Source organism: Mandrillus leucophaeus, unplaced genomic scaffold (genome assembly GCF_000951045.1).
Source record: "Mandrillus leucophaeus isolate KB7577 unplaced genomic scaffold, Mleu.le_1.0 Scaffold14, whole genome shotgun sequence".
Lineage (NCBI taxonomy): Eukaryota > Metazoa > Chordata > Mammalia > Primates > Cercopithecidae > Mandrillus > Mandrillus leucophaeus.
Genome location: NW_012101365.1, coordinates 1,734,051 through 1,756,770, shown reverse-complemented (window position 1 = coordinate 1,756,770; position 22,720 = coordinate 1,734,051). Strand labels below are relative to the sequence as shown.

The 22,720-nt window shown below is 42.1% G+C and overlaps 1 protein-coding gene across 2 annotated transcripts in view; it reads right to left on the bottom strand.

Moving 5' to 3' along the window:
* ZFYVE9 (zinc finger, FYVE domain containing 9) overlaps positions 1-22,720 on the bottom strand; it is a 144,730-nt gene that overhangs the window by 36,107 nt on the left and 85,903 nt on the right. For both annotated transcript variants that reach the window (XM_011973763.1, XM_011973764.1), the window contains one exon: positions 21,237-21,341. In XM_011973763.1, the coding sequence (XP_011829153.1) occupies positions 21,237-21,341 (105 nt within the window). The remainder of the gene's footprint in view (positions 1-21,236; positions 21,342-22,720) is intronic.

Below are 22,720 nucleotides of genomic sequence, written 5' to 3'. Positions count from 1 at the left end.
GGGTTTCACCATGTTAGTCAGGCTGGTCATGAACTCCTGACCTCAGGTGATCCATCCACCTTGGCCTTCCAAAGTGCTGGGATTACAAGTGTGCACCACCGCGACTGGCCTATTTATTTATTTTGGAGACCAAGTCTCACTCTGTCGCCCAGGCTGGAGTGCAGGGGGACACGATCTCAGTTCACTGCAACCTCTGCCTCCTGGGTTCAAGTTTTTCTTGTGCCTCAGCCTCCCGAGTAGCTGGGACTACAGCATGTACCACCATGCCTGGCTTATTTATTTTCAGTAGAGACAGGGTTTCGTCATGTTGTCCAGGCTGGTTTCAAACTCTTGGCCTCAAGTGATTCACCCACCTCTCACCTCAGCCTCTCAAAGTGCTGGGATTACAGGTGTAAGCCACCACTCCGGGTCTATTTTTTTTTTTTTTTTGGAGACAGGGTCTTACTGTGTTGCCCAGGCTGGAAGTGGCGTGATCTTGGCTCACTGCCACCTCTGCCTCCTGGGTTAAAGCGATTCTCCTGCCTCAGCCTCCCAAGTAACTGGGATTACAGGCATGTGCCTCCACACCCACCTAATTTTTGTATTTTTTGGTAGAGACGGGGTTTCACCATGTTGGCCAGGCTGCTCTCAAACACAGGACCTGAAGTGACCCTCTCTCCTTGGCCTCCCAATGTGCTGGGATTACAGGCATAAGGCACCACGCCCAGACCTCTGGCCTATTTTTTACTTTGTAGAGCCGAGGTCTCACACTACGCTGCCCAGGCTGCCTTCACTCATTCATTTAGAAAATACTTATTCATTTAGCCAATGGGCACTGAGTATCTAATATGTGCCAGACACTGTTTTAGTGTTTGCTTTATTCAGTAATAGACAAGCAGACAAATTCCTGCCCTCACAGAGCTTATATTCTTGTGTGGGAGCAGGAGACAAAAACAATAAACAAATAAGTAAAATACATAAAACCATTATACAATAAGTGCTACAGAGAAAAATAAAACATGGAAGGAGGACTGGGAGTATTGGTGGGTACAATTTTAAATAGGAGAGTCAGAGGATGTCTTACTGAAAAAAGTGAGGGAAAAGCCAAAGGCTGTTATCCCACTGTACCAGGATATGTGCAAGGCCCTGGAGGGCAGTACGGTAGAATGCCCCGGAATTTCAAGGAACACAGAAGACAGTGTGGCCAGAGCTGAGTGACAGAAAAGGAAGAGGTATAAAAAATGAGGTCACAGAGATAATGAGTCAAGAAATACAAATGGTGTAGAGGGACTTGTGTCATTCTGATTGGGATGAAAAATCTGTGGAAGGTTTTAAGCAGAGGAATGATATGATATGAATTAGTTTTGAAAGGACCAGGCCGGGCGCAGTGGCTCACTCCTGTAATCCCAGCACTTTGGGAGGCCGAGGAGTGCAGATCACAAGGTCAGGAGCTCAAGACCAGCCTGGCCAATATAGTGAAACCCCATCTCTACTAAAAATATAAAAATTAGCCGGGCATAGTGGCACGTGCCTGTAGCCCCAGCTACTTGGGAGGCTGAGGCAGAAGAATCGCTTGAACCCGGGAGGTGGAGGCTGCAGTGAGCTGAGATCGCGCCATTGCACTCCAGCCTGGGCGACACAGCGAGACTCTGTCTCAAAACAAGACAAGACAAGACCATTTAGGTTGCTACATTGAGAACAGACTGAGGCAAGGGTACTAACAGAAAGACCAGTTAGGAGGACACTGCAGAAATCTAGGTCAGAGACCAGACTGGTCCCAGGATTGAGAGGCAGCTGGATTATAGATATATTTAGAAGGTAGAGGCAGCAGAATTTCCTGATAGATTTGTCTATCAGGGAATGAGGGAAAGAAGATTCAAAGATGACTCTAAAGTTTTGGGCCTGGGTAACTGGAAAGATGACAGCACTGTCATTAATTTAGATAGAGAAGCCTGTGAGACAACCATGTCAAAGTTGAACTTGCTAAGCTTGAAATGTGTATGCAAGTGGAGATGTCGAGTGGGCAGTAAGACAGTCAAGTCTACAAAACAGGAGAGGGATTCGGGCTAAAAACAAACATTTGGAAGATGTCAGTTTAGAAACACTATTTAAGCCCATAGAACTGGATAAGTTAATCAAGGAAATGAATAGAGGCAAGTAAGACTTACAAGAACTAATATCTTGGGTTCTCCACAATGGGGTCAGAAAGGAGGGTGTACAGAGATGGAAATTAAATTATGATAAATGAGGGATGCCCTAGGACTCCAGAACTTCTTTCTTGTGGTGCTTGACATAAACACAAGATTGGAGCTGATGGTCTCAAGGACAAATATGGCAGTGAGGCTGTGAGTTCTGGGAGACAGGGAAAGTCAGGAGTTTGACTAGAAGTCCAGTGTAGTAGAACCACTCCCGTCAACGGACATGTACATAAGGGAGAAGACAGTACTATCCTGGGTATGCGGGGTTCAGCAGTGGCCTCCTCTTGTAGTCAGTGGAGGTACAGTATCATGGGCTTCTTCTTGCGGATTCTTTTATTTGAACATATCTATTGTTAAGTACTTTTATGTATAAACTAGGAAAAGCTATACCAATAATCAATGGGACATCATCTCTCTCCTCTGCACTATTCTCCAGAGGACCTTTGACCAACTCCTTTCATTCCTTTGAGAAGAGGACTATCAGCTCCTAATTCCCTAAAAGAAATGTATTCCTTGAAGGACAGAGAATCAAACATTCCTCAAACAGACTTTAGCACCATCTGTTCTCACCAGTGCTACAAAGAACCTATGAAATTATGCTTTTGTAATTTCACACTTCTCCGAAAAATATGTGTAGTTTCAAATTAAAATAAACCAAAACTCCTATTTTAGAAGCTCAGAGTGGGAAAGAATCTCAAGAGGCCATTCAGCCTATTTTTCAGCCTGTCTTATACAAGATGGAGAATTGTACAAATACATGATTTCACAGATTCTTGTATCACAACCAACATAAACTTCTCTATTCCTATTTTTTTGGTGTTGAGTAAAGAGTTAACAAAACCTTGTTCCTTTTTGTGTGAGACTTCAACAGGTTAACTCTTTGGCTATGTCACTGCAGTGACCTGATCAAAGTTTGAATGTCTACTACATTACTAGAAACAAAAATGATGTATTTCCTTTTACAGTTATATTTAAAATAACTGAAGAATTACACATATTTACAGTGTATAATTTGATGAATTCTGACATGTGCATATACCCATAAAAAGGCACTTGCAATCATCCCCCCCAAAATTTCCTTGAGCCCCTTTGTAATAAATTGTTCCCTCACCCTCCTTTAAGCCAAAGGTCACTAAGATTTTTCTCTTATGTTTTCTTTCAGAAGTTTTAGTTTAACTCTGTATAAATCTATAAACCATTTCCCATTAATTTTTGTACATGGTATGAGGTAATGGTTGAGGTTTATCTTTTTTTTTTTTTTTTTTTTTTTGAGACAGAGTATTGCTCTGTCGCCCAGGCTGGAGTGCAGTGGCCTGATCTCAGCTCACTGCAAGCTCCGCCTCCCGGGTTTACGCCATTCTCCTGCCTCAGCCTCCCGAGTAGCTGGGACTACAGGCGCCCGCCACCTCGCCCGGCTAGTTTTTTGTATTTTTTAGTAGAGACCGGGTTTCACCGTGTTAGCCAGGATGGTCTCATCTCCTGACCTTGTGATCCGCCCGTCTTGGCCTCCCAAAGTGCTGGGATTACAGGCTTGAGCCACTGCGCCCGGCCTCATCTTCTTTTTCAAACAACTGGTTATACAATTACCAAGACGATTTTTGTTCAAAAGATTATCCTTTTCCTAATGAATCGCCTTGGCATCTTTATGGAAAAGCAATTGAGCATCTGTGAGCATCTATGTTTTGACTCTCTTTTCTGTTCCATTGGTCTATTCATATATATTTACACCCAAACAATACTGCTTTGATCACTCTACTTTTAAAATACATCTTAATAGGCGGGCACGGTGGTTAATGCCTGTAATCCCAGCACACTGGGAGGCCGAGGCGAGTGGATTACCTGAGGTCAGGAGTTCAAGACCAGCCTGACCAACATGGAGAAATCCCATCTCTGCTAAAAATACAAAATGAGTTGGGCGTGGTGGCACGTGCCTGTAATCCCAGGTACTCGGGAGGCTGAGGCAGGAGAATTGAACCAGGGGGCGGAGGCTGTAGTGAGCCGAGATCACACCATTGCACTCCAGCCTGGGCAACAAGAGCGAAACTCTGTCTTAAAAACAAAAAAAAAAAAAAGAAAAGAAAAGAAGAAAAGTCTTAACATCATCTAAGAAGTCCTGGAATTATGTTTTCTCTTTTTTTTTTGAGGCAAAGTCTCCCTCTCGGTCACCAGGCTGGAATGCAGTGGCACAATTTCAGTTCACTGCAACCTTCACCTCCCGGGTTCAAGAGATTTTCCTGCCTCAGCCTCCCAAGTAGCTGGGATTGCAGGCACGCACCACCACGCCCAGTTAATTTTTGTATTTTCAATAGAAATGGGATTTCACCATGTTGGCCAGGATGGTCTTGATCTGACCTCGTGATCCGCCCACCTCGGCCTCCCAAAGTGCTGGGATTATAGGCCTGAGCCACCGCGCCCGGCTATTATGTTCTTTTTCAAAGTTGTTTTGGGTGTTCTAGGTTCTTTGCATCTCCATATAAATTTCAGGATCAGCACCTCAATTTTTATGTATTTTTATTTATTTATTTTTGAGATGGAATTTTGCTCTTGTCGCCCAGGTTGGAGTGCAATGGTGCGATCTTGGCTCACTGCAACCTCCACCTCCCAGGTTCAAGTGATTCTCCTGCCTCAGCCTCCTGAGTAACTGGGATTACAGGTATGCGCCACCACACCCAGCTAATTTTGTATTTTTAGTAGAGATGGGGTTTCACCTTGTTGGTCAGGCTGGTCTCAAACTCCTGACCTCAGGTGATCCGCCCACGTCAGCCTTCCAAAGTGTTAGGATTACAGGTGTGAGCCACTGTGCCTGGCCAATTTTTATTTTTAAAAAAGCCTACTAGTATTTTGATTGGGATTGTGTTGAAGCTACAGATCAATCTGGGGAGAACTGACATCTTAACAGTACTGAGTCTACCAATCCATAAATATTATATATCTCTATTTATTTAGGTCTTTAAATTCTCATAACAATATTTTGTAGTTTTCAGTGTATTACAGATCACCTAAGAAATTTATCCCAAATTATGTCACATTTTTGAAGTTGTGGTTTTTTTTTTTTTTGAGACAGGGTCACACTCTGTCACCCAGAGTGAAGTACAGTGACACAATCTCAGCTCACTGCAACCTCTGCCTCCTAGGCTCAAGTGATCCTCCCACCTCAGCTCTTGAGCAGCTGGGATTACAGGCATGTGCCATGACACCTGGCTAATTTTTGTATTTTTTGTAGAGACGGGTTCTTGCCGTGATGCCCAGGCTGGTCTAGAACTCCTGGGCTCAAGCAATCAGCCCACCTTTTCCCCACAGTGTTGGAATTACAGGTGTGAGCCACCACACCTGGCCTACTGTACTGTTATTAAATTTCTGTATTCAATTGTTCATTGCTAGTATACCAAAATGCTACTGATTTTTACACAATAATCTTGCAACTTTGCTAACTTCACTTAGTAGATCTAGGGGCCATTTTGTAGACTCCATAGGATTTTCTACATAGCCATGTTATCCATGAATACTGACAGTCTTTTTTTAATATATAATTTTATGACTCTTATTTTTCCCCCTTATTACATTGGCTAGAAGCTCCATTACAATGCTGAATAAAAATAGGGGTGAACATCCCCTTCTTGTTTCCAATCTTAAAAGGGAAGCACTCAGTCTGTTACGATTAGATAGGTTAATTATAGGTTTTTCAAAGATAATCATTAACTTGTGAACGTTCTCTTCTCAGATTGCCAAGATGCACACACACACACACACAGAAACACAATCATGCTCTCTCAAACTTTGAATGGAAGTAGGATTTTGTCAACTGCTTTTGCTGTATCATATGGTTTTCCTTTTTCATCCTGCTAAAGGATCCTGTATCCTAAATTATGGATTGAGTTTTGAATGTTAAACCAACTTAGCATTCCTGAAATAAACCACATTTATTCATAATATACATTATTTTATATATTATTAGAGTGGATTTACTAAAAATTTGTTAACTATGCAAATATCTTCATGAGAGGTATGATGTATAGTTTTCATTTCTTGCAATGTCTTTTTTGGTTTTGTTATTAGTATAAGGCTGACCTCACAGAGTAAGATTCCTTCTCTTCTATTTTCCTGGTGTGTTTGCACAGAAATGGTGTTATTTCTTCCTTCATTGTTTGTTAAGTTACCTGTGAAACCATCTGAACTAGGACTTTTCTTTGTGGGAAGGTTTTAAACAATAAATTCAATTCTTTTAATAAATACAGGGCTATTTAGGTTATCTATTTATTCTTGAGAGCTGTGAAAACTTACTGTTCAAATAATTTGCCTACTTTATCTAAGTCAAACACGCACACTGGTCAAAACATGTTCATACTGTCTATTGGACCTGTAGTAAGAGCTTCCCTCTTTCATATCCTAAAAAGGGAATTTGTTGTTTTCCCTAACTAATCAGTCTAACTAGAGGGTTATCAATTTTATTGCTCTTCTCAAAGAACTAGCTTTAAGTTTCATTAATTTTCTTTATTGTTTTTGTCTTCCATTTTATGGATTGCTTATCTTTATTATTTCTTCTATTTTGTATTTCATTTACTCTTTGTTGTCTAATTACTGAAGGTAGACAAGAAGGTCATTGATTTGAGATGTCTTTTTTCTTTTTTTTTTCTGAGACAGAGTCTCGCTCTGTCACCCAGGCTGGAGTGCAATGGCGTGATCTTGAGTTACTGCAACCTCTACCTCCTGGGATTACAGACATGCACCATCAAACCCGGTACTTTTTTTGTATTTTTAGTAGAGATGGGGTTTCACCATGTTGGCCAGGCTGGTCCCGAACTCCTGACCTCAAGTGATCCGCCCACCTCAGCCTCCCAAAGTGCTGAGATTATAGGCATGAGCCACCGTGCCTGGCCTTTTTTCTAATATAAGGGTTTAATGCTATAAATTTATCTCTAATCATTGTTTTAGCTGTATCCCCCAATTTTTATATCTCATGCTTTCATTTTCAAGCAGTTCAAAATACTTCGTAATTTTCCTTTTGGTTTATTCTTTGACCCATGGATTATTGGGAAATGTACACTTTATTTCCAAATATTTGGGAATTTTCTAGAGATCCTTCTAGTATTGGTTTCTTATTTACAGCTGTGTGGTCACAGACCACACTCTGTATGATTTGAATCATCTTAAATTTATTAAGATCTCTTTTACGCCAAAGAAAATGGTCTATTTCGTAAATGTTCTGTGTGCACTGGAAAAGAATGTGCATTCTGATGCTGTTGTGTGGAGTATTCTATAAAAATCAGTTAAGTAAAATTGGCTGTGTTGTTCAAGTTTTCCATAGTCCTGCTGATTTTCTATTTACTACTTCCTTCAATTAGTGAGAAAGGGTTATTGAAATCTCCAAATATTATTGTAGATTTCTCCATTTAACCTTGTAGTTTTACCAGTTCTTGCACTGTGCATTTTAAAGCTCTGTTATTAGATACATGTTTTGAAACTGTTGTATCATTTTGATAAACTGATCCCTTTATAAATATGGTATGTATTTTTTTATCCCTGGTAATAATATATGTCTGAAATACCTGGATATTAATGTAGCCATTTAGCTTTCTTTTAATTAATATTACTATGGTATATTTTCTACCCATTTACTGGTTTTTGTTTTGTTTTGTTTTTTTGAGATGGAGTCTCACTCTGTCGCCCAGGCTGGAGTGCAGTGGCGCAATCTTGGCTCAGTGCAACCTCCACCTCCCGGGTTCAAGCAATTTTCCTGCCTCAGCCTCCCGAGTAGCTGGGATTACAGGTACCCACCACCAAAGCCCAGCTAATTTTTGTATTTTCATAGAGACGGAGTTTCACCATGTTGGCTAGGCTGGTCTAACACGCCTGACCTCAGGTGATCCACCCACCTTGGCCTTCCAAAGTGTTGAGATTGCAGGTGTGAGCCACTGCACCCGGCCGTGGTTTTCTTTTTTGAGATGGAGTTTCACTCTTGTTGCCCAGGCTGAAGTGCAATGGCAGGATCTTGGCTCAATGCAACCTCTGCCTCCTGGGTTCAGATAATTCTCCTGCCTCAGCCTCCCAAGTAGCAGGGACTACAAGCACAGACCACCATGCCTGGCTAATTTTGTATTTTTAATAGAGACGGGTTTTCGCCATGTTGGCCAGGTTGGTCTCGAACTCCTGACCTTAGATGATCTGCCCGCCTCGACCTCCCAGTGTTGGGATTACAGGCATGAGCCATCGCGCCCAGCCCCGTCCATATTTTTCTTGTACGTATGTTTCTTACACAATATATAGATGAATCTTCCTTATTCAGTCTGACAATTTCTGCCTTTTACTTGAAGGTATTTAGATCATTTATATTTGAGTGTTTTTTTGTATGACTGGATTTGAATTTACTATCTTGCTATTTATTATTTGTCCCATCTCTTCTTTGTTATCTTTTTCAGCCTTCTTTTATTATTACATTTTATTATTTTTTTTGATTAGCTATACCTATCCATTAGATTTTTTCAGTGGTTGCTTTTGGGTTTATATTACATATCTTTAACTTACCAATAAACTTTTAAGTAAAATTATACCACATCACATGTCATATACTTCCATATCCTCTTCCCTGGCCTTTTTGCTACTGTTCTACATTTTGTCTCTACATATGGTATAAATTCTGCAATACATTACTATTTAATATATGTTAGTTTATTTTAGAGACAGGGTCTCATTCCATTGCCCAAGCTGGAGTGCAATGGTGTGATCATAGTTCACTGCAACCTCCAATTACTGGGCTCAAGCAATCCTCCTGCCTCAGCCTAGAGAGTAGTTAGGAATACTGGTATGTGCCACCATACCCAGCTAATTTTTGTATTTTTTTGTCAAGATGGTGTCTCACTTTGTTGCCTAGCTGTCCTTGAACTCCTGGCTTCAAGCAATCATCCCACCTTAGCCTCTCAAAGTGCAGGGATTACAGGCATGAGCCACTGCACCCAGCCAAACATTTAATTTGAAACAGTTAATTGTCCTTTAAAGAGATGTTATGTTTACCTGTAAATTTATCAGTTCTGTCACTTTTCATTCCTTTGTGTAGATCCAGATTTCCAATATTCGGTATGGATGGACTTTAACATTCTTGTGGAACAGGTCTGTTGGTGATAAACTCTATATATCTGAGAAAACGCTTTGCCTTAGTGGCACGATCTCAGCTCACTGCAACCTCTGCCTCCCAGATTCAAGCAATTCTTGTGGCTCAGACTCCTGAGAAGCTGGGACTACAGGCGCCCACCACCATACCTGGCTAGCTTTTGCTATTCTTTTTGTTTTCTTTTTGAGGCCAGGTCTCACTCTGTACGCTAAGCTGGAGTGCAGTGGTGCAATCTCGGCTCACTGCAACCTTTGCCTCAAGTGATTCTCCTGCCTCAGCCTCCCAAGTAGCTGGGACTAGAGACGCGCACCACCACACCTGGTAAATTTTTTTGTATTTTTAGTAGAGAACGGGTTTCACCATGTTGCCCTAGGTGGTCTCAAACTCCTGAGCTCAGGCGATCCACCCACCTTGGCCTCCCAAACTGCTGGGATTACAGGCGTGAGCCACAGCGCCTGGCCTACTTTTGTATTTTTAGTAGAGACGGGGGTTCACTATGTTGGCCAGTTTGGTCTCGAACTCTTGGCCTCAAGTGATCTGCCCACCTCGGCCTTCCAAAGTGCTGGGATTATGGGTGTGAGTCACTGCACCCAGCCTGCCTTCATTTTTAAAACATATTTTCACTGGGTATAAAATATAGGATGACAGGTTTTGGTGGTGGGGTTTTTTTTTTTTTTTTTTTTTTTTTTTGCAGCATTTTAAAGATTTTGCTGCACTCTCTTGCAACTTGCATTGTTTTCATGAGAAATGTGCTGTCATTCTTATATTTGCAAAATACCTAAGTATATAAGGAAGATTTCTTCCCTCAAGCTGCTTTTAAGGTTCTTCTCTTTATGTGAATTTTTATACAATTTCATTATGATCATAACATTTCCTAATGTAGTTTTTATCCTGTTTCTTGCAACTGGGATTCATTGAGCTTCTTGGATCTGTAAGTTTATAGTTTTCATTAAATTTGGAAATTTTTTAACCATTGTTTCTTCAAATATTTTTTAGGTCCACCACCTTTTCTCTCCTTTGGGTACTTCAATTACAGAATTTGGCTGCTTGACATTTCCACAACTCGATGATGTGCTGTTCATTTAATTTTTTTTTTTTTTTTTTTTGAGACGGAGTCTTGCTCTGTCACCCAGGCTGGAATGCAGTGGCCGGATCTCAGCTCACTGCAAGCTCCGCCTCCCGGGTTTACGCCATTCTCCTGCCTCAGCCTCCCATGTAGCTGGGACTACAGGCGCCCGCCACCTCGCCCAGCTAGTTTTTTGTATTTTTTTGTAGAGACGGGGTTTCACCGTGTTAGCCAGGATAGTCTCGATCTCCTGACCTCGTGATCTGCCCGTCTTGGCCTCCCAAAGTACTGGGATTATAGGCTTGAGCCACCGCGCCTGGCTTTGTTCATTTAATTTTTAAATCTTTTCTCTTTGTGTTTCATTTTGGATCATTTCTGTTATGTTTTCATGATCACGAGTTTTTTTCTTCAGCACTATCTAATCTGCATTTAATTTCATCCAACATACTTTTCATCCCGTTGTCACCTTCATTTCTTAAAGCTTGATTTGGGTCTTTTTTGTATCTTCCATAGCTCTCCTTAATGTGCCCATTCTTTCATCCTTTTCAAGCTTTCTTTAAAGCTTATCAGGTAGGATCAGAGCAGCTTGAATCTGTACATAATTTGAGTCATTAGACATAATGTGGTCCATGTAGTACAAGAACCTTTGTCACTCTGGCTGGTAAGAATACAAACTATTCCTGACCCTATGAGAATTGTTCTACCCATTTCTTTCCAGTGCTTTCCTCGTACAGATACACTGACAAGTAATCAGCTAAGACTCCAGAAATCTTTCCAGATCTCCTGAATTTAAAAAAAATTTCTGGCAATTGGTCCTGCAAATTCTAACCATCAGGGGCTCTCTACATTCTCAACTCCGTCTCCTCAAGTCAGGGAGACCTCTAAGTCAGTTTGGGTTCCCCCTACCTGCACTATGGCCTGAAAACTGCAGGCAGTAAGATAGGGTAAGCACAAGACTCACCTTCTCTGCCCATTATCTTTTGTTTTTAACATACTTTGTCTTGATATTTAGTTGTTTAAGGTGGACTGGTGTGATAGCATGCTTGCATAGCTATATCAAAGTACAAGCTGGATGGTTTAAACAACAGAAATGCATTGTCTTACATTTCTGGAGGCTAGAAGTCCAAAATCAAGTCCAAAATCGACATCAGCAGAGAGAGTTCTGTTTCCGTCTGAGGGCTGTGATGGAAGGATCTGTTTCCAGGCCTTTATTCTTGGCTTGTAGTTGGCCATCTTCTCCCTATGTCTCTTCACATCATCTTCCCTATATGTGTGTCTGTTTCCATATTCCCCCTTCTTATAAGGACACCAGTCATATTGGATTTCGGCCTGCTCTAATGACCTCATTTAAACTTGATTACCTTTGTAAAGACCCTCTCTCCAAATAAAGTCATATTCTGAGGTACTGGGAGGTTACAACTTCAATACATGAACTTTACAGGGACACAATTCAATCCATACAATCAATCCCTATTATTCCAACATGGGCAAAAGTGAAAGATAATAAATTATACTTGAACAGGGAGAACCATAAACCCCTGATACATAAGTCATAACTTTGGTCTTACTTGAACAGTCACTCTTGTAACACAGCAAGTCCCCTAGAGACACCCTGGAATCTATGCCTATGAAGTTGTTACAAGAGATATCCGTTGCTGTGAGGAATAAGATTTCTAAGCGGACAGCTCTTACACCTGCCTGATGTGAATCTTGTCATTTGAGCAGTTATCTGGGGCTGGAGGAAGGCCCAAAAAGATGCTCCCAATTAGCTATGTCAGATGCTACATGGGCTGTTGCAAAGACTGTCAAAGGTAACAAACGCCTGACACTATACTACTGTCAAGCTATGGTTCATGTTCTATATCCCTATGGGAACCCTAGGGTTAAGTATATCCTATAATCAAATAACCTCATGAGTCTCAAAGTGTAATAGAGCCTACGCATATTAATGGTGGATGCTGTGCTATTCCTTTATAGTCTTCTTTTCCTTATATTAAATACTTACAGTTAGATTCAATCTATATATTTTTTAATGATTTTTTGAGTCTTCATCACTCTGGTTAAGCCTTCTTGTAGATTTACCCAGATGCCATGTACTTCCTAAGGGAATTTTGCTATATTGGGAAGTTAGATATATCCTACAACCACATGAAAATGAGAAGTTTGTAACACAAGTTCAATAAAAGTTAACCAAATGAAGCCCGACGTGGCCGCTCACGCCTGTAATCCCAGCTCTTTGGGAGATTGATGCGGACTGATCACCTAAGGTCAGGAGTTCAAGACCAGCCTGGCCAACACAGCAAAACCCCGTCTCTACTAAAAATACAAAAATTAACTGGGCATGGTGGTGTGCGCCTGTAACTTCAGCTACTCAGGAGGCCGAGGCAGGAGAATTGCTTGCATCCAGGAGGCGAAAGTTGCACTGAGCCAAGATTATACCATTGCACTCCACTCTGGGCGATGGAGTGAGACTCCATCTCAAAAGTAAATAAATAAATAAAAATAAAAATTAACCATATGAACAATTAATCTAAGTGATAAAAATGAAGACAACAATAGCATACAATTTATGTACAATTATAGTATACCAGGCTAATATACAACACTAGTTATTTGACACGTGATTGAAATGTCATAACACTTCATAATATGAGCATACCCATATTGCAGAAGAGAGATTAACCCACTAAGGTAATACAGCTAGTAACTAAACATCAATCCAGCCAGGCACGGTGGCTCACGCCTATAATCCCCGCACTTTGGGAGGCTGAGGCAGACAGATCACCTAAGGTCAGCAGTTGGAGACCAGCCTGGCCAACATGGTGAAACCTTGTCTCTACCAAAAATACAAAAATTAGCTGGGCGTGGTAGTGCGTGCTTGTAATCCCAGCTACTCAGGAGGCTGAGGCAGGAGAATCACTTGAACCCAGGAGGTGAAGGTTGCAGTGAGCCAAGATTGCACCACTGCACTCCAGCCTGGGTGACAAGAGTGAAACTCCGTCTCAAAAAAAAAAAAACAAAAAACCAATCCAAGATCTATTTGATTCTAACATATCTTTTTCTTTTACTATGGCTCATCCTTTTTCCAATCTTAAACAAACATATTAAAAAACAGTCATGGCTGAGTATGGTGGCTCATGCTTGTAATCTCAGCACTTTGAGGAGGCCAAGGTAGGAAGACTGCTTGAGCTCAGGAGTTTGAGACCAACCTGGGCAACATAGTAAGACCTCATCTCTACAAAAAAATATAAAAATTAGCTGTGTGTAGTAGTGCACACCTGTAGTCCCAGCTTCTTCAGGGGCTGAAGTGGGAGAATCCATTGATCCCAGGAGGTGGAGGCTACCAGTGAGCTACGATAGCACCACTGCACTCCAGCCTGGGCAACACAGCAAGACCCTGTCTCAAAAGAGGAAACAATGATGACAACAAAAAACTAATCACATATTAGGAAATGCCCCAGAGGTAATTTTAGTTTTACTGTTCCATGAGACTTCAGTATTTAAGTGCATGTACCAGCTACGCCAGTGATCTGGTTACATACAAAAATGTGAATAGAACCACATACAATCACTTTAACTCATCAGCCCTAAAACTAAATTGGTAATTATTTAAACTGAAGTCTACAGTGCAGTGGTTAAGAGTAGGGACACGAGAATCAGACGCCTGGGTTTGATGGCAGCTCCACCATTTGCTAGCTGTATGATCATGGGCAAGTTACTTAAGTTCTCTGTGTCTTTTTTGCTTCTTTAAGAGATGGGGTCTTGCTACGTTGCCTAGGCTGGCCTCAAACTCCCGGGTTCAAGTGATCCTCCCACCTCAGCCTGTACCTAGGACTATACACATACACTATGGCACCCAGCTAAGTTCTCTGTATCTTAATTTCCTTATCTGTAAAAAGGTACTTAGCATATTCATGTCATAGAGTTAGTATAAAGATACATATATGCTTAGAATAGTGCCTGATACATACTAAATAATATTTATTTATTATTAGTTAATACAGTGGTGAAAATAATCTCATTGTAAGAACATGAGGCCTGGTGTGGTGGTGCAATCCGAGCACTTTGGGAGGCTGAGGTTAGCAGATCGCTTGAGCCCAGGAGTTCAAGACCAGCCTGGGCAACATGGGGAAATCCCATCTCTACTAACAGAAAATTTGGCTGGACATGAAGGTGTGTGCCTATAGTCCCAGCTACTCAGGAGGCTGAGGTGGGAGTATTACCTGAGCCTGGGATGCAGAGGTTGCAGTGAGCCGAGATCACGTCACACTGCACTCCAGTTGGGCAACAGAGCAAGAGCAAGACTCTGTCTCAAAAAATACATATATATGTAAGCCAGGTGACCTTAACCAACAAGGATCTTTAATGGCCTTGACAAAATAAATTAGAAATTTTATATACAATGCTTATTTATTAAAATTTCCATGCTGTCAGAAGTACTGTCTTCTAGCTTTCTAAGCTTAAAGTCTATCCTTAGTTCCTCCCTCTCTCCTCATTCTCCATATAGCCACCAAACTCAGTTTTCCAAAATCCTGCTTTCATTAAGTCACTTTTCCTGCTTAAGAATCTATAAAAGCTCTTTACAAATTATATTAAAATCTAAATTCATCTGAGTGGATTTTGAAGCCAGCAGTCTTAGTACAACCTCACACCCCACAAAGCCATCAGTCTGCTTTAACCCCCTCTTTGCTAGGCAGTTTGTTGTCTCCCATTTCCCTACGAGATATGCTCCTATGCTCCTTCCCTTCCTTTGTGTAGGCAGGTATCTATTCCCCTTTTCACTTAAGGTCTTTTCTGCCCTTTTTTTTTTTTTTTTTTTTTTTTGAGACAGGGTCTCACTCTGTCACCAAAGCTGGAGTGCAGTAGAGAAATCTCAGCTCACTGCAGTCTCGACTTCCTGGGCTCAGGTGATCCTCCCACCTTAGCCTCCCAAGTAGCTGGGACTACAGGGCACATGCTACCATGCCTGGCTAATTTTTTGTATTTTTGTAGAAATGGGGTCTTGCCATGTCGCCCAGGCTGATCTTGAAATCCTAGGCTCAAGCAATCTGCCCACCTTGGCGTCCCAAAGTACTGGGATTACAAGCATAAGCCACCATGCCCCGTCTGCCCTTTTCTTTCTAGTGCCTAGGTATCATTCATTATCAATTTCAAATCTTTCATTCATCTAGTTATTTGGTGAACATTTATGAATATCTCCTACATGCAATGTGTTGGTTGCTCTGTTAAGGATTCAGGGTCAATAAGAAATTAAGAGACATTCATGTCTATTCTGTTCATCTTCTAGAGATCTGCTTTCTCTGTACCTTTAGTATACTTGCAATAAATTTCACCACTTGTTTTCATATTGTTTTATCTATATTAGTTCTGTTTCATGTCTTCATCCAACAGATATTTCTTGCCCACCCACTCCGTACTAGGGTGTTTGCTAATGATACCTGTGGTATATAAGATAGACATAGTAGAGAAAATAGACACACAACAAGGAATTACAAATGTACTGATTATTACAAATAGTATGCATAGAATTCTAGGAATGCATATAATAGAGAGAGTTACCCCAGTTGGGAGTTAAAGTATATTTGAAAAAATGTCATTTATGGTGACACCTGAATAATGAGTGGGGGTTAGGCAGGTGAAGAGTAGGGGAAGTATGAATCAATAAGGAACCAGCTCTGCAAAAGCCATGAAGCAAAAGAGCACACAATATGGGCAATAATAAGAAAGACTATGAGTATAAATGGAAAAAAGTGAATGAGAGGAAAAGAAGAATATTGTGATTAAATACAATGTACAAGAAAATTATGGCCAGGTGTAGTGATGCCTGTAATTCCAGCACTTAGGGAAGCCAAGATGGGAGTATCACTTGAGCCCAGGAGTTCAGGATCAGCCTAGACAACATGGAGAAACCCTCTCTCTACAAAACAAAAAAATACAAAAATTAGCTGGGTGTGGTGGTATGTGCCTGTAGTCCCAGCTACTTAGGAAGCTGAAGTGGGAGGAGCATTTGAGCCCAGGAGGTTGAGACGGCAGTGATCCATGATTGTGCCACTGGGTGACACAAACTTAGCCTGGGTGACACAGGGAGACCCTGTTTCCAAAAAGAAAAGAAAAAAGAAATTACTTTTTCAACTACGAAATGGAATGATTAGACACAACACAATTTAACTGTATGGGATTGTGGGAGATAAAATTTTGTTGAGTTAAAATAAAAATTTAATTAGAAAGAAAATTCAGTTTGCTAAATCAGGTAAGAAAAATACCTGATACATAATCCATAAAACAAAATCTAATAAATGACAAGAAATACAGTTACTCTTTTAGAACAAAGGATTCTGAACCTGCACACCATAAATGGAGGTAGCAGAGTTCAGATAAAAACAGGTTATATGAATAGGAGCTGTTGTGAATGTGTCCAGTCAGTACTGAAATAACTATGGGGGCTGCACGTAGTGGCTCATGCCTGTAATTCTAGCACTTTGGGAGGCCAAGGTGGGTAGATCACCTGCAGTTAGGAGTCTGAGACCAGCCTGGCCAACAGGATGAAATCTCATCTCTATTAAAAATACAAATATTAGCTGGGTGTGGTGGTGTGTGCCTGTAGTCTCAGCTACTCAGGAGTCTGAGGTGGGAGAATTGCTTGAACCCTGGAGGCGTAGGTTGCAGTGAGCCAAGACTGTGCCACTGCACTCCAGCCTGGGTGACAGAGCAGGACTCTATCTCAAAAAAAAAAATAAATAAATAACTATGAGGGCCTCATAGCTTTTACAGATACACTTGTACAAACAAATGAAATTTCTAAACACACAGCGCTACCTCACAAACATCAAGGATAGCAATATATGTTATTTGCTTGGGAATGACATCTGATCATCTAACTGTTACAGGATCCTTGGAGTGTTGCTTTTCTGGCTGGAAAGCTCTGTGGCCAGTGGTGCCTTTGCCCGAGTTTTGCTCAGGCCTGCTGTGCTTGTTCTGGCCACTCAGCCTGGCAGGCTGTGCTAGGCTTACACTACCAGCCTGGATCCCATGTCTGCGAAGCGTGAGCCAGGCATGGAGCAGCAAGGGGTGTGTGAGAAAGCAAGTATGGGTTCCAGCCACTGCACAGTCAGGCATGCTGGTTGCTGCAGTGAGGCAGGTAGCTCCAGGTGCCGGCACAGGCCCTGGCTCTCTGCCAGGCCATGGCTGGACCAGGTGCACCGCAAGCAGCTTCCACAGCTGCCACCAGGGAATGTGGTGGCATTCGGGAGCTTGGAGACTTCAGTAACCACAGGGCCCCAAAGAGGGAGTCACAGCCCTGGCTCAGGGAGCTCCCAAGTTTGGACTCCCCAAGGGGCTGCAGCTCTTCTCTCCTTCTCTTCACTTGCAATGTGGCAAGCAAATGGCATGTTTCCACCTTGTTTGTCACAGCTCTTTCAGCCCTGCCATTCAGCAGGTCCCGAGTTCTTGTCCTGCATCCAGGAAGAATGAGGTATGCAGACAAATGGAGGGTGAGCAAAGTGAAGGGGAGCTTTATGAGTGACATAACAGCTCAGAGGAGGCCCTGGAGTGGGTGGCTCCTCTCTACAGGCAGGTCGTCACATCGAGTATTCAGCTCTCAGCAGAGAGGTGGCCCTGGAGTGAACAGTTCCCTCTCTACAGCTGGTCATCTCAACGTCTGCAGGTCTCAGCAGAGAGGAGACCCTGGAGTGGGTAGCTCCTCTCTGCAGTTGGTCATCCTGGCGTCTGCTCAGCTCTGGCTGACCCCGGGGCTTTTATAGGCTTCGGAGGAGGGGAAGCGTGTGCCGACTGGTCCATGGGTGGCCATGGGCAGGCCGAGAAAAGGCACCACAAGTTCCTGCTACTGTCCATGGGACTGGTGGCCTGGCCCCCTAGCCTTCAGGCCCTTCCTGGGCCTTCACTGGGGACCTGCCCCCTTCTGTTCAGGAACGTGTTTGCCTCCTGCTATTCATGGTACCCAAGCTGTAGGTTCCATGAGGTATCTGCAGGCCATCATCGAGCTGCACACATCCCCCCATCAGCTTCCCTCCTATGCTCGTCAGTGCCCAAGATCCGGAGGGGGCCAAGGTGGCAGGGCACTGGTGTGTCAGCACTGCCCCAACTTTGCTCTGAGATTGGAGTGGGTGCTGACAGTAGGGAAAAGCCAGACAGTAGGAGCAGGCATTTCCAGGCCTGTGAGGCAGGGGGCCTTCCCAGGCACCCAAGAGTGCAAGGATGCCTGGGTCTGTAGCCACAACTTGGGTAGCTACAGCTGCACCTGGGAGGGTGGGGCTCCTGCCTGCTCCATGGAGCAGAAGGCCCAGGTCTGCAGCCATAACTTGGGAGGCTGCACCTCGGGAGGTCCCACCCCACCAACTCGGAAGGGGTGGGGCTCCCACTTGTCCCTGGCTCCTACAGGCTCCACGGAGTATGCAGCCCTGGCAGCAACTCCCTGCTGCAGCCAGCATGATGGCAGCAGCCACTCCAGACAGGCCACTGATGCCATCACTTTACTGGACAGCAAACTCTCAGAAAGCAGGCATAATGTTCTCTCTCTTTTTTTTTTTTTTTTTTGAAATGGAATTTCACTCATGTCACCTAGGCTGGAGTCCAATGGTGAGATCTCAGCTCACTGCAACCTCTGTCTCCTGTGTTCAAGCAATTCTCCTGTCTCAGCCTCCCAAGTAGTTGGGATTACAGGCGCCTAGCTAATTTTTGTATTTTTAGTAGATATGGGGTTTCACCATGTTGGCCAGGCTGGTCTCAAACTCCTGACCTCAGGTGATCCACCCGCCTCAGCCTCCCAAAGTGCTGGGATTACAGGCGTGAGCCACCCCGCTTGGCCAGAAGGCCTAATGTTCTTACTCTCATCTTTATATTTCAAATCACAGAATATATTTAATAAATGTTTGTGAAATAGATAATAATATTTCAAATTTGAGAAATAAAATAGGTTTTCAAACCACAATCTCTTTTAAAACTCTTTAGGCCATGAAAGATTGCACTACTACACGCCAGCCGGGGCAACAGGGCAAGATCTGTGAACTACAAATAGTTCACTTTAAAGATTTGACTCTACCTAGTCTTATCTATTACTCCTTGATATTCCAAGGCAGGATTATCTAAATGCTGAAGACTGCTAGTTGTATCCCAGAAAAAAGTAAGCACAGCTACTATTTTCTAATATCCTTAAAAAAAAAATCACATGGAAAGTCATGGGTAAAAGCTTTCTTCACAGAGGTCGTTCTCATAATAATGCTGAGAACTGAGCTCACAAATCCAATAAAACATCTGTGTGATTCTACGTGCATACCAAGTACATAATGTATATTCAATGCATAAATGATTTAGTGACTAAATGAAGAAAAAAGGGAAGGAAAAAGGAAAAAAAAAAAAAAAGAAAAGGAAGGAAAAATTATTTTATACAAAGAAACCTGGCTGGGCGCAGTGGCTCATGCCTGTAATCCCAGCACTTTGGGAGGCTGAGGCGGGTGGATCACCTGGGATCATACCAAGTACATAATGTATATTCAATGCATAAATGATTTAGTGACTAAATGAAGAAAAAAGGGAAGGAAAAAGGAAAAAAAAAAAAAAGAAAAGGAAGGAAAAATTATTTTATACAAAGAAACCTGGCTGGGCGCAGTGGCTCATGCCTGTAATCCCAGCACTTTGGGAGGCTGAGGCGGGTGGATCACCTGGGATCAGGAGTTCGAGACCAGTCTGGCTAACATGGTGAAACCTTGTCTCTACTAAAAATACAAAAATTAGCCAGGATGGTGGCAGGTGCCTATAATCCCACCTACTTGGGAGGCTGAGGCAGGAGAATCGCTTGAACCTGGGAGGTGGAGGTTGCGGTGAGCCGAGACCGTGCCACTGCACTCCAACCTGGGTGACAGGGTGAGACTGTGTCTCCAAAAAAAAAAGTGAAAGAAATCTAAGAAAGAAGTGGAATTATCACCCACTCTAATAAAACAAATTTTAATCATTATTATACCAAACTAAGTTTAAAAATAAAATCTCTTTAAAAGCCCAATAATTATCATTAGACATTTTACAACTGATTTTAAAAAATATTTAAATTCAAGAAAGACTTCACGTGCAAATAGGCAAAGAATATTTATATAATTCTGTTAATTGTGTATAGTATGCACAATTTCACTTTAGTTACAAAATATAGCTTAATTCAAAATGAATCATTTCCTTTTGGAACCTTATTTAAAGCCATTTTGGGACTTACACTAAGCTGTGTTTAAATATTAACAACAGTTAAAAATAATAAATATTGACCAGGCGCAGTGGCTCACGCCTATAATCCCAACACTCTGGAAGGCTGAACGGGGTGGATCACTTGAGGTCAGGAGTTCAAGTCTGGCCTGGCGAACATGGTGAAACCCCGTTTGTACTAAAAATACAGAAACTCAGTCAGCTGTGGTGGTGGGCACCTGTAATCTCAGCTACTCGAGAGGCTGAGTGAGGCAGGAGAATCGCTTGAATCCAGGAGGCGGAGGTTGCAGTGAGCCGAGATCACACCATTGCACCCCAGCCTGGGCGACAGAGCAAGACTCCATCTCAATAAATAAATAAGTATTTATAGTAGGAGGGGGGACATTTTTAAAATCTCACCACTAATATTATAGATACAAGGCTAATTTCATGACCTAAATGCAAATCTAACACTAATTATCATAATATAAAAAGGTAAAATGACACATCCAATGAACAACTAGGTTACAAATTTGACATCTTGTCTTTCTGTAATGAAATTCCCCATAAATGAACTAAACCATACAATATGAACTGATTTCACTGTTAATTAATTATAAATAAAACTTATACATAATCATGCTTTTTTCACCTTCACTCATGTTTTCAACTATGAAAAATACGCCTTCATGGTAAATCTTACCTCATTGTATCTGTTGCTGGGAATTTTGATGCTGGTTTTCCGAACTTCCATATCAACCACCAAACCTTGAACTACTGGCAAGGTATACTGGTAATTTCTGAAGTCCTGTGCCAAAGCAGATTGAAGCAGAATAAAATAATTCATCAATGGTAGGGTTTAATTTATAGTAATAAAATTAACACAAATGGAAAAAATGTCAATATTGAAAGATCCTATTTATTTAAATAATAAGGAAATGTATAATGGAAGCCCCACTGTACATATTTTAGCTCTTCAGTTAGTCTTTAAACTCTTATAAGTAAACCAAACATTATCATATACCTCTTATACCAACATTAAAAAGTATTTTTGGGCCGGGCGGAGTGGCTCCACCTGTAATTCCAGCACTTTGGGAGGCTGAGGCGGGTGGATCACGAGGTCAGGAGATCAAGACCCTCCTGGCTAATATGGCAAAACCCCATCTCTACTAAAAATACAAAAAAAATTAGCTAGGCATGGTGGCGGGTGCCTGTGGTCCCAGCTACTCGGGAGGCTGAGGCAGGAGAATGGCGTGGACCCGGGAGGCGGAGCTTGCAGTGAGCAGAGATCATGCCACTGCACTCCAGCCTGGGCGACAGAGCAAGGCTCCGTCTCAAAAAAAAAAAAATTTTTTTGAATGTTTACCCTGCTTTACCAGCACTTAACATTTTCAATATTTATTTGTTAACTATCTGTCTCCTCCCTCTAAGGTGAAGATCCAAGAGAGTATAAATTCTCAGTTGTTTTGTTCTTGCTATATCTTTAATGCCTGGAACATCTTAGGCACTCAATTGAATATCTATAAGGAAACACATACACACTAACACACCATCTATCTGGTATTGGTGAAACAAAATGAGCAAGAGTGTTGGAGTCAAGGTCAAAGTAATAGCAAATGGCTAGATTTTATAGGTTCTTATAGGTCACCACGAGGACTTTTGCCTTTAGGCTTCTGACCTGTTTTAACAGATCTGACTTCTCTGTAATGAATAGGCGGTAAGGGAGGAAGAATAGAAGAAAAGTTCAGATAAATACAATAAAAACAATCCAATAAAAACAATCCAGGTAGGAGATAGTGAGAGCTTAGTTTTTTTGTTTTTTTCTTGGTTTTTTTTTTGTTTTTTGTTTTTTTTTTTATATGGAGTCTCACTGTGTTGCCCAAGCTGGAGTGCAGTGGCGCGATCTTGGCTCAGTACAACTTCCGCCTCCAGGGTTCAAGCAATTCTCATGCCTCAGTCTCTCAAGTAGCTGGGATTACAGATGTGTGCCACCATGCCCGGCTAATTTTTGTATTTTTAGTAGAGACAAGGTTTCACCATGTTGGCCAGACTGGTCTTGAACTCCAACCTCAGGTGATCCAACCGCCACAGCCTCTCAAAGTGCTAGGATTACAGGCGTCAGCCATCGCACCTGGCCAGGATGTTAACAGTTTAAGAAGAGATGAGAAGTTGTCAGTTTCTAGATAG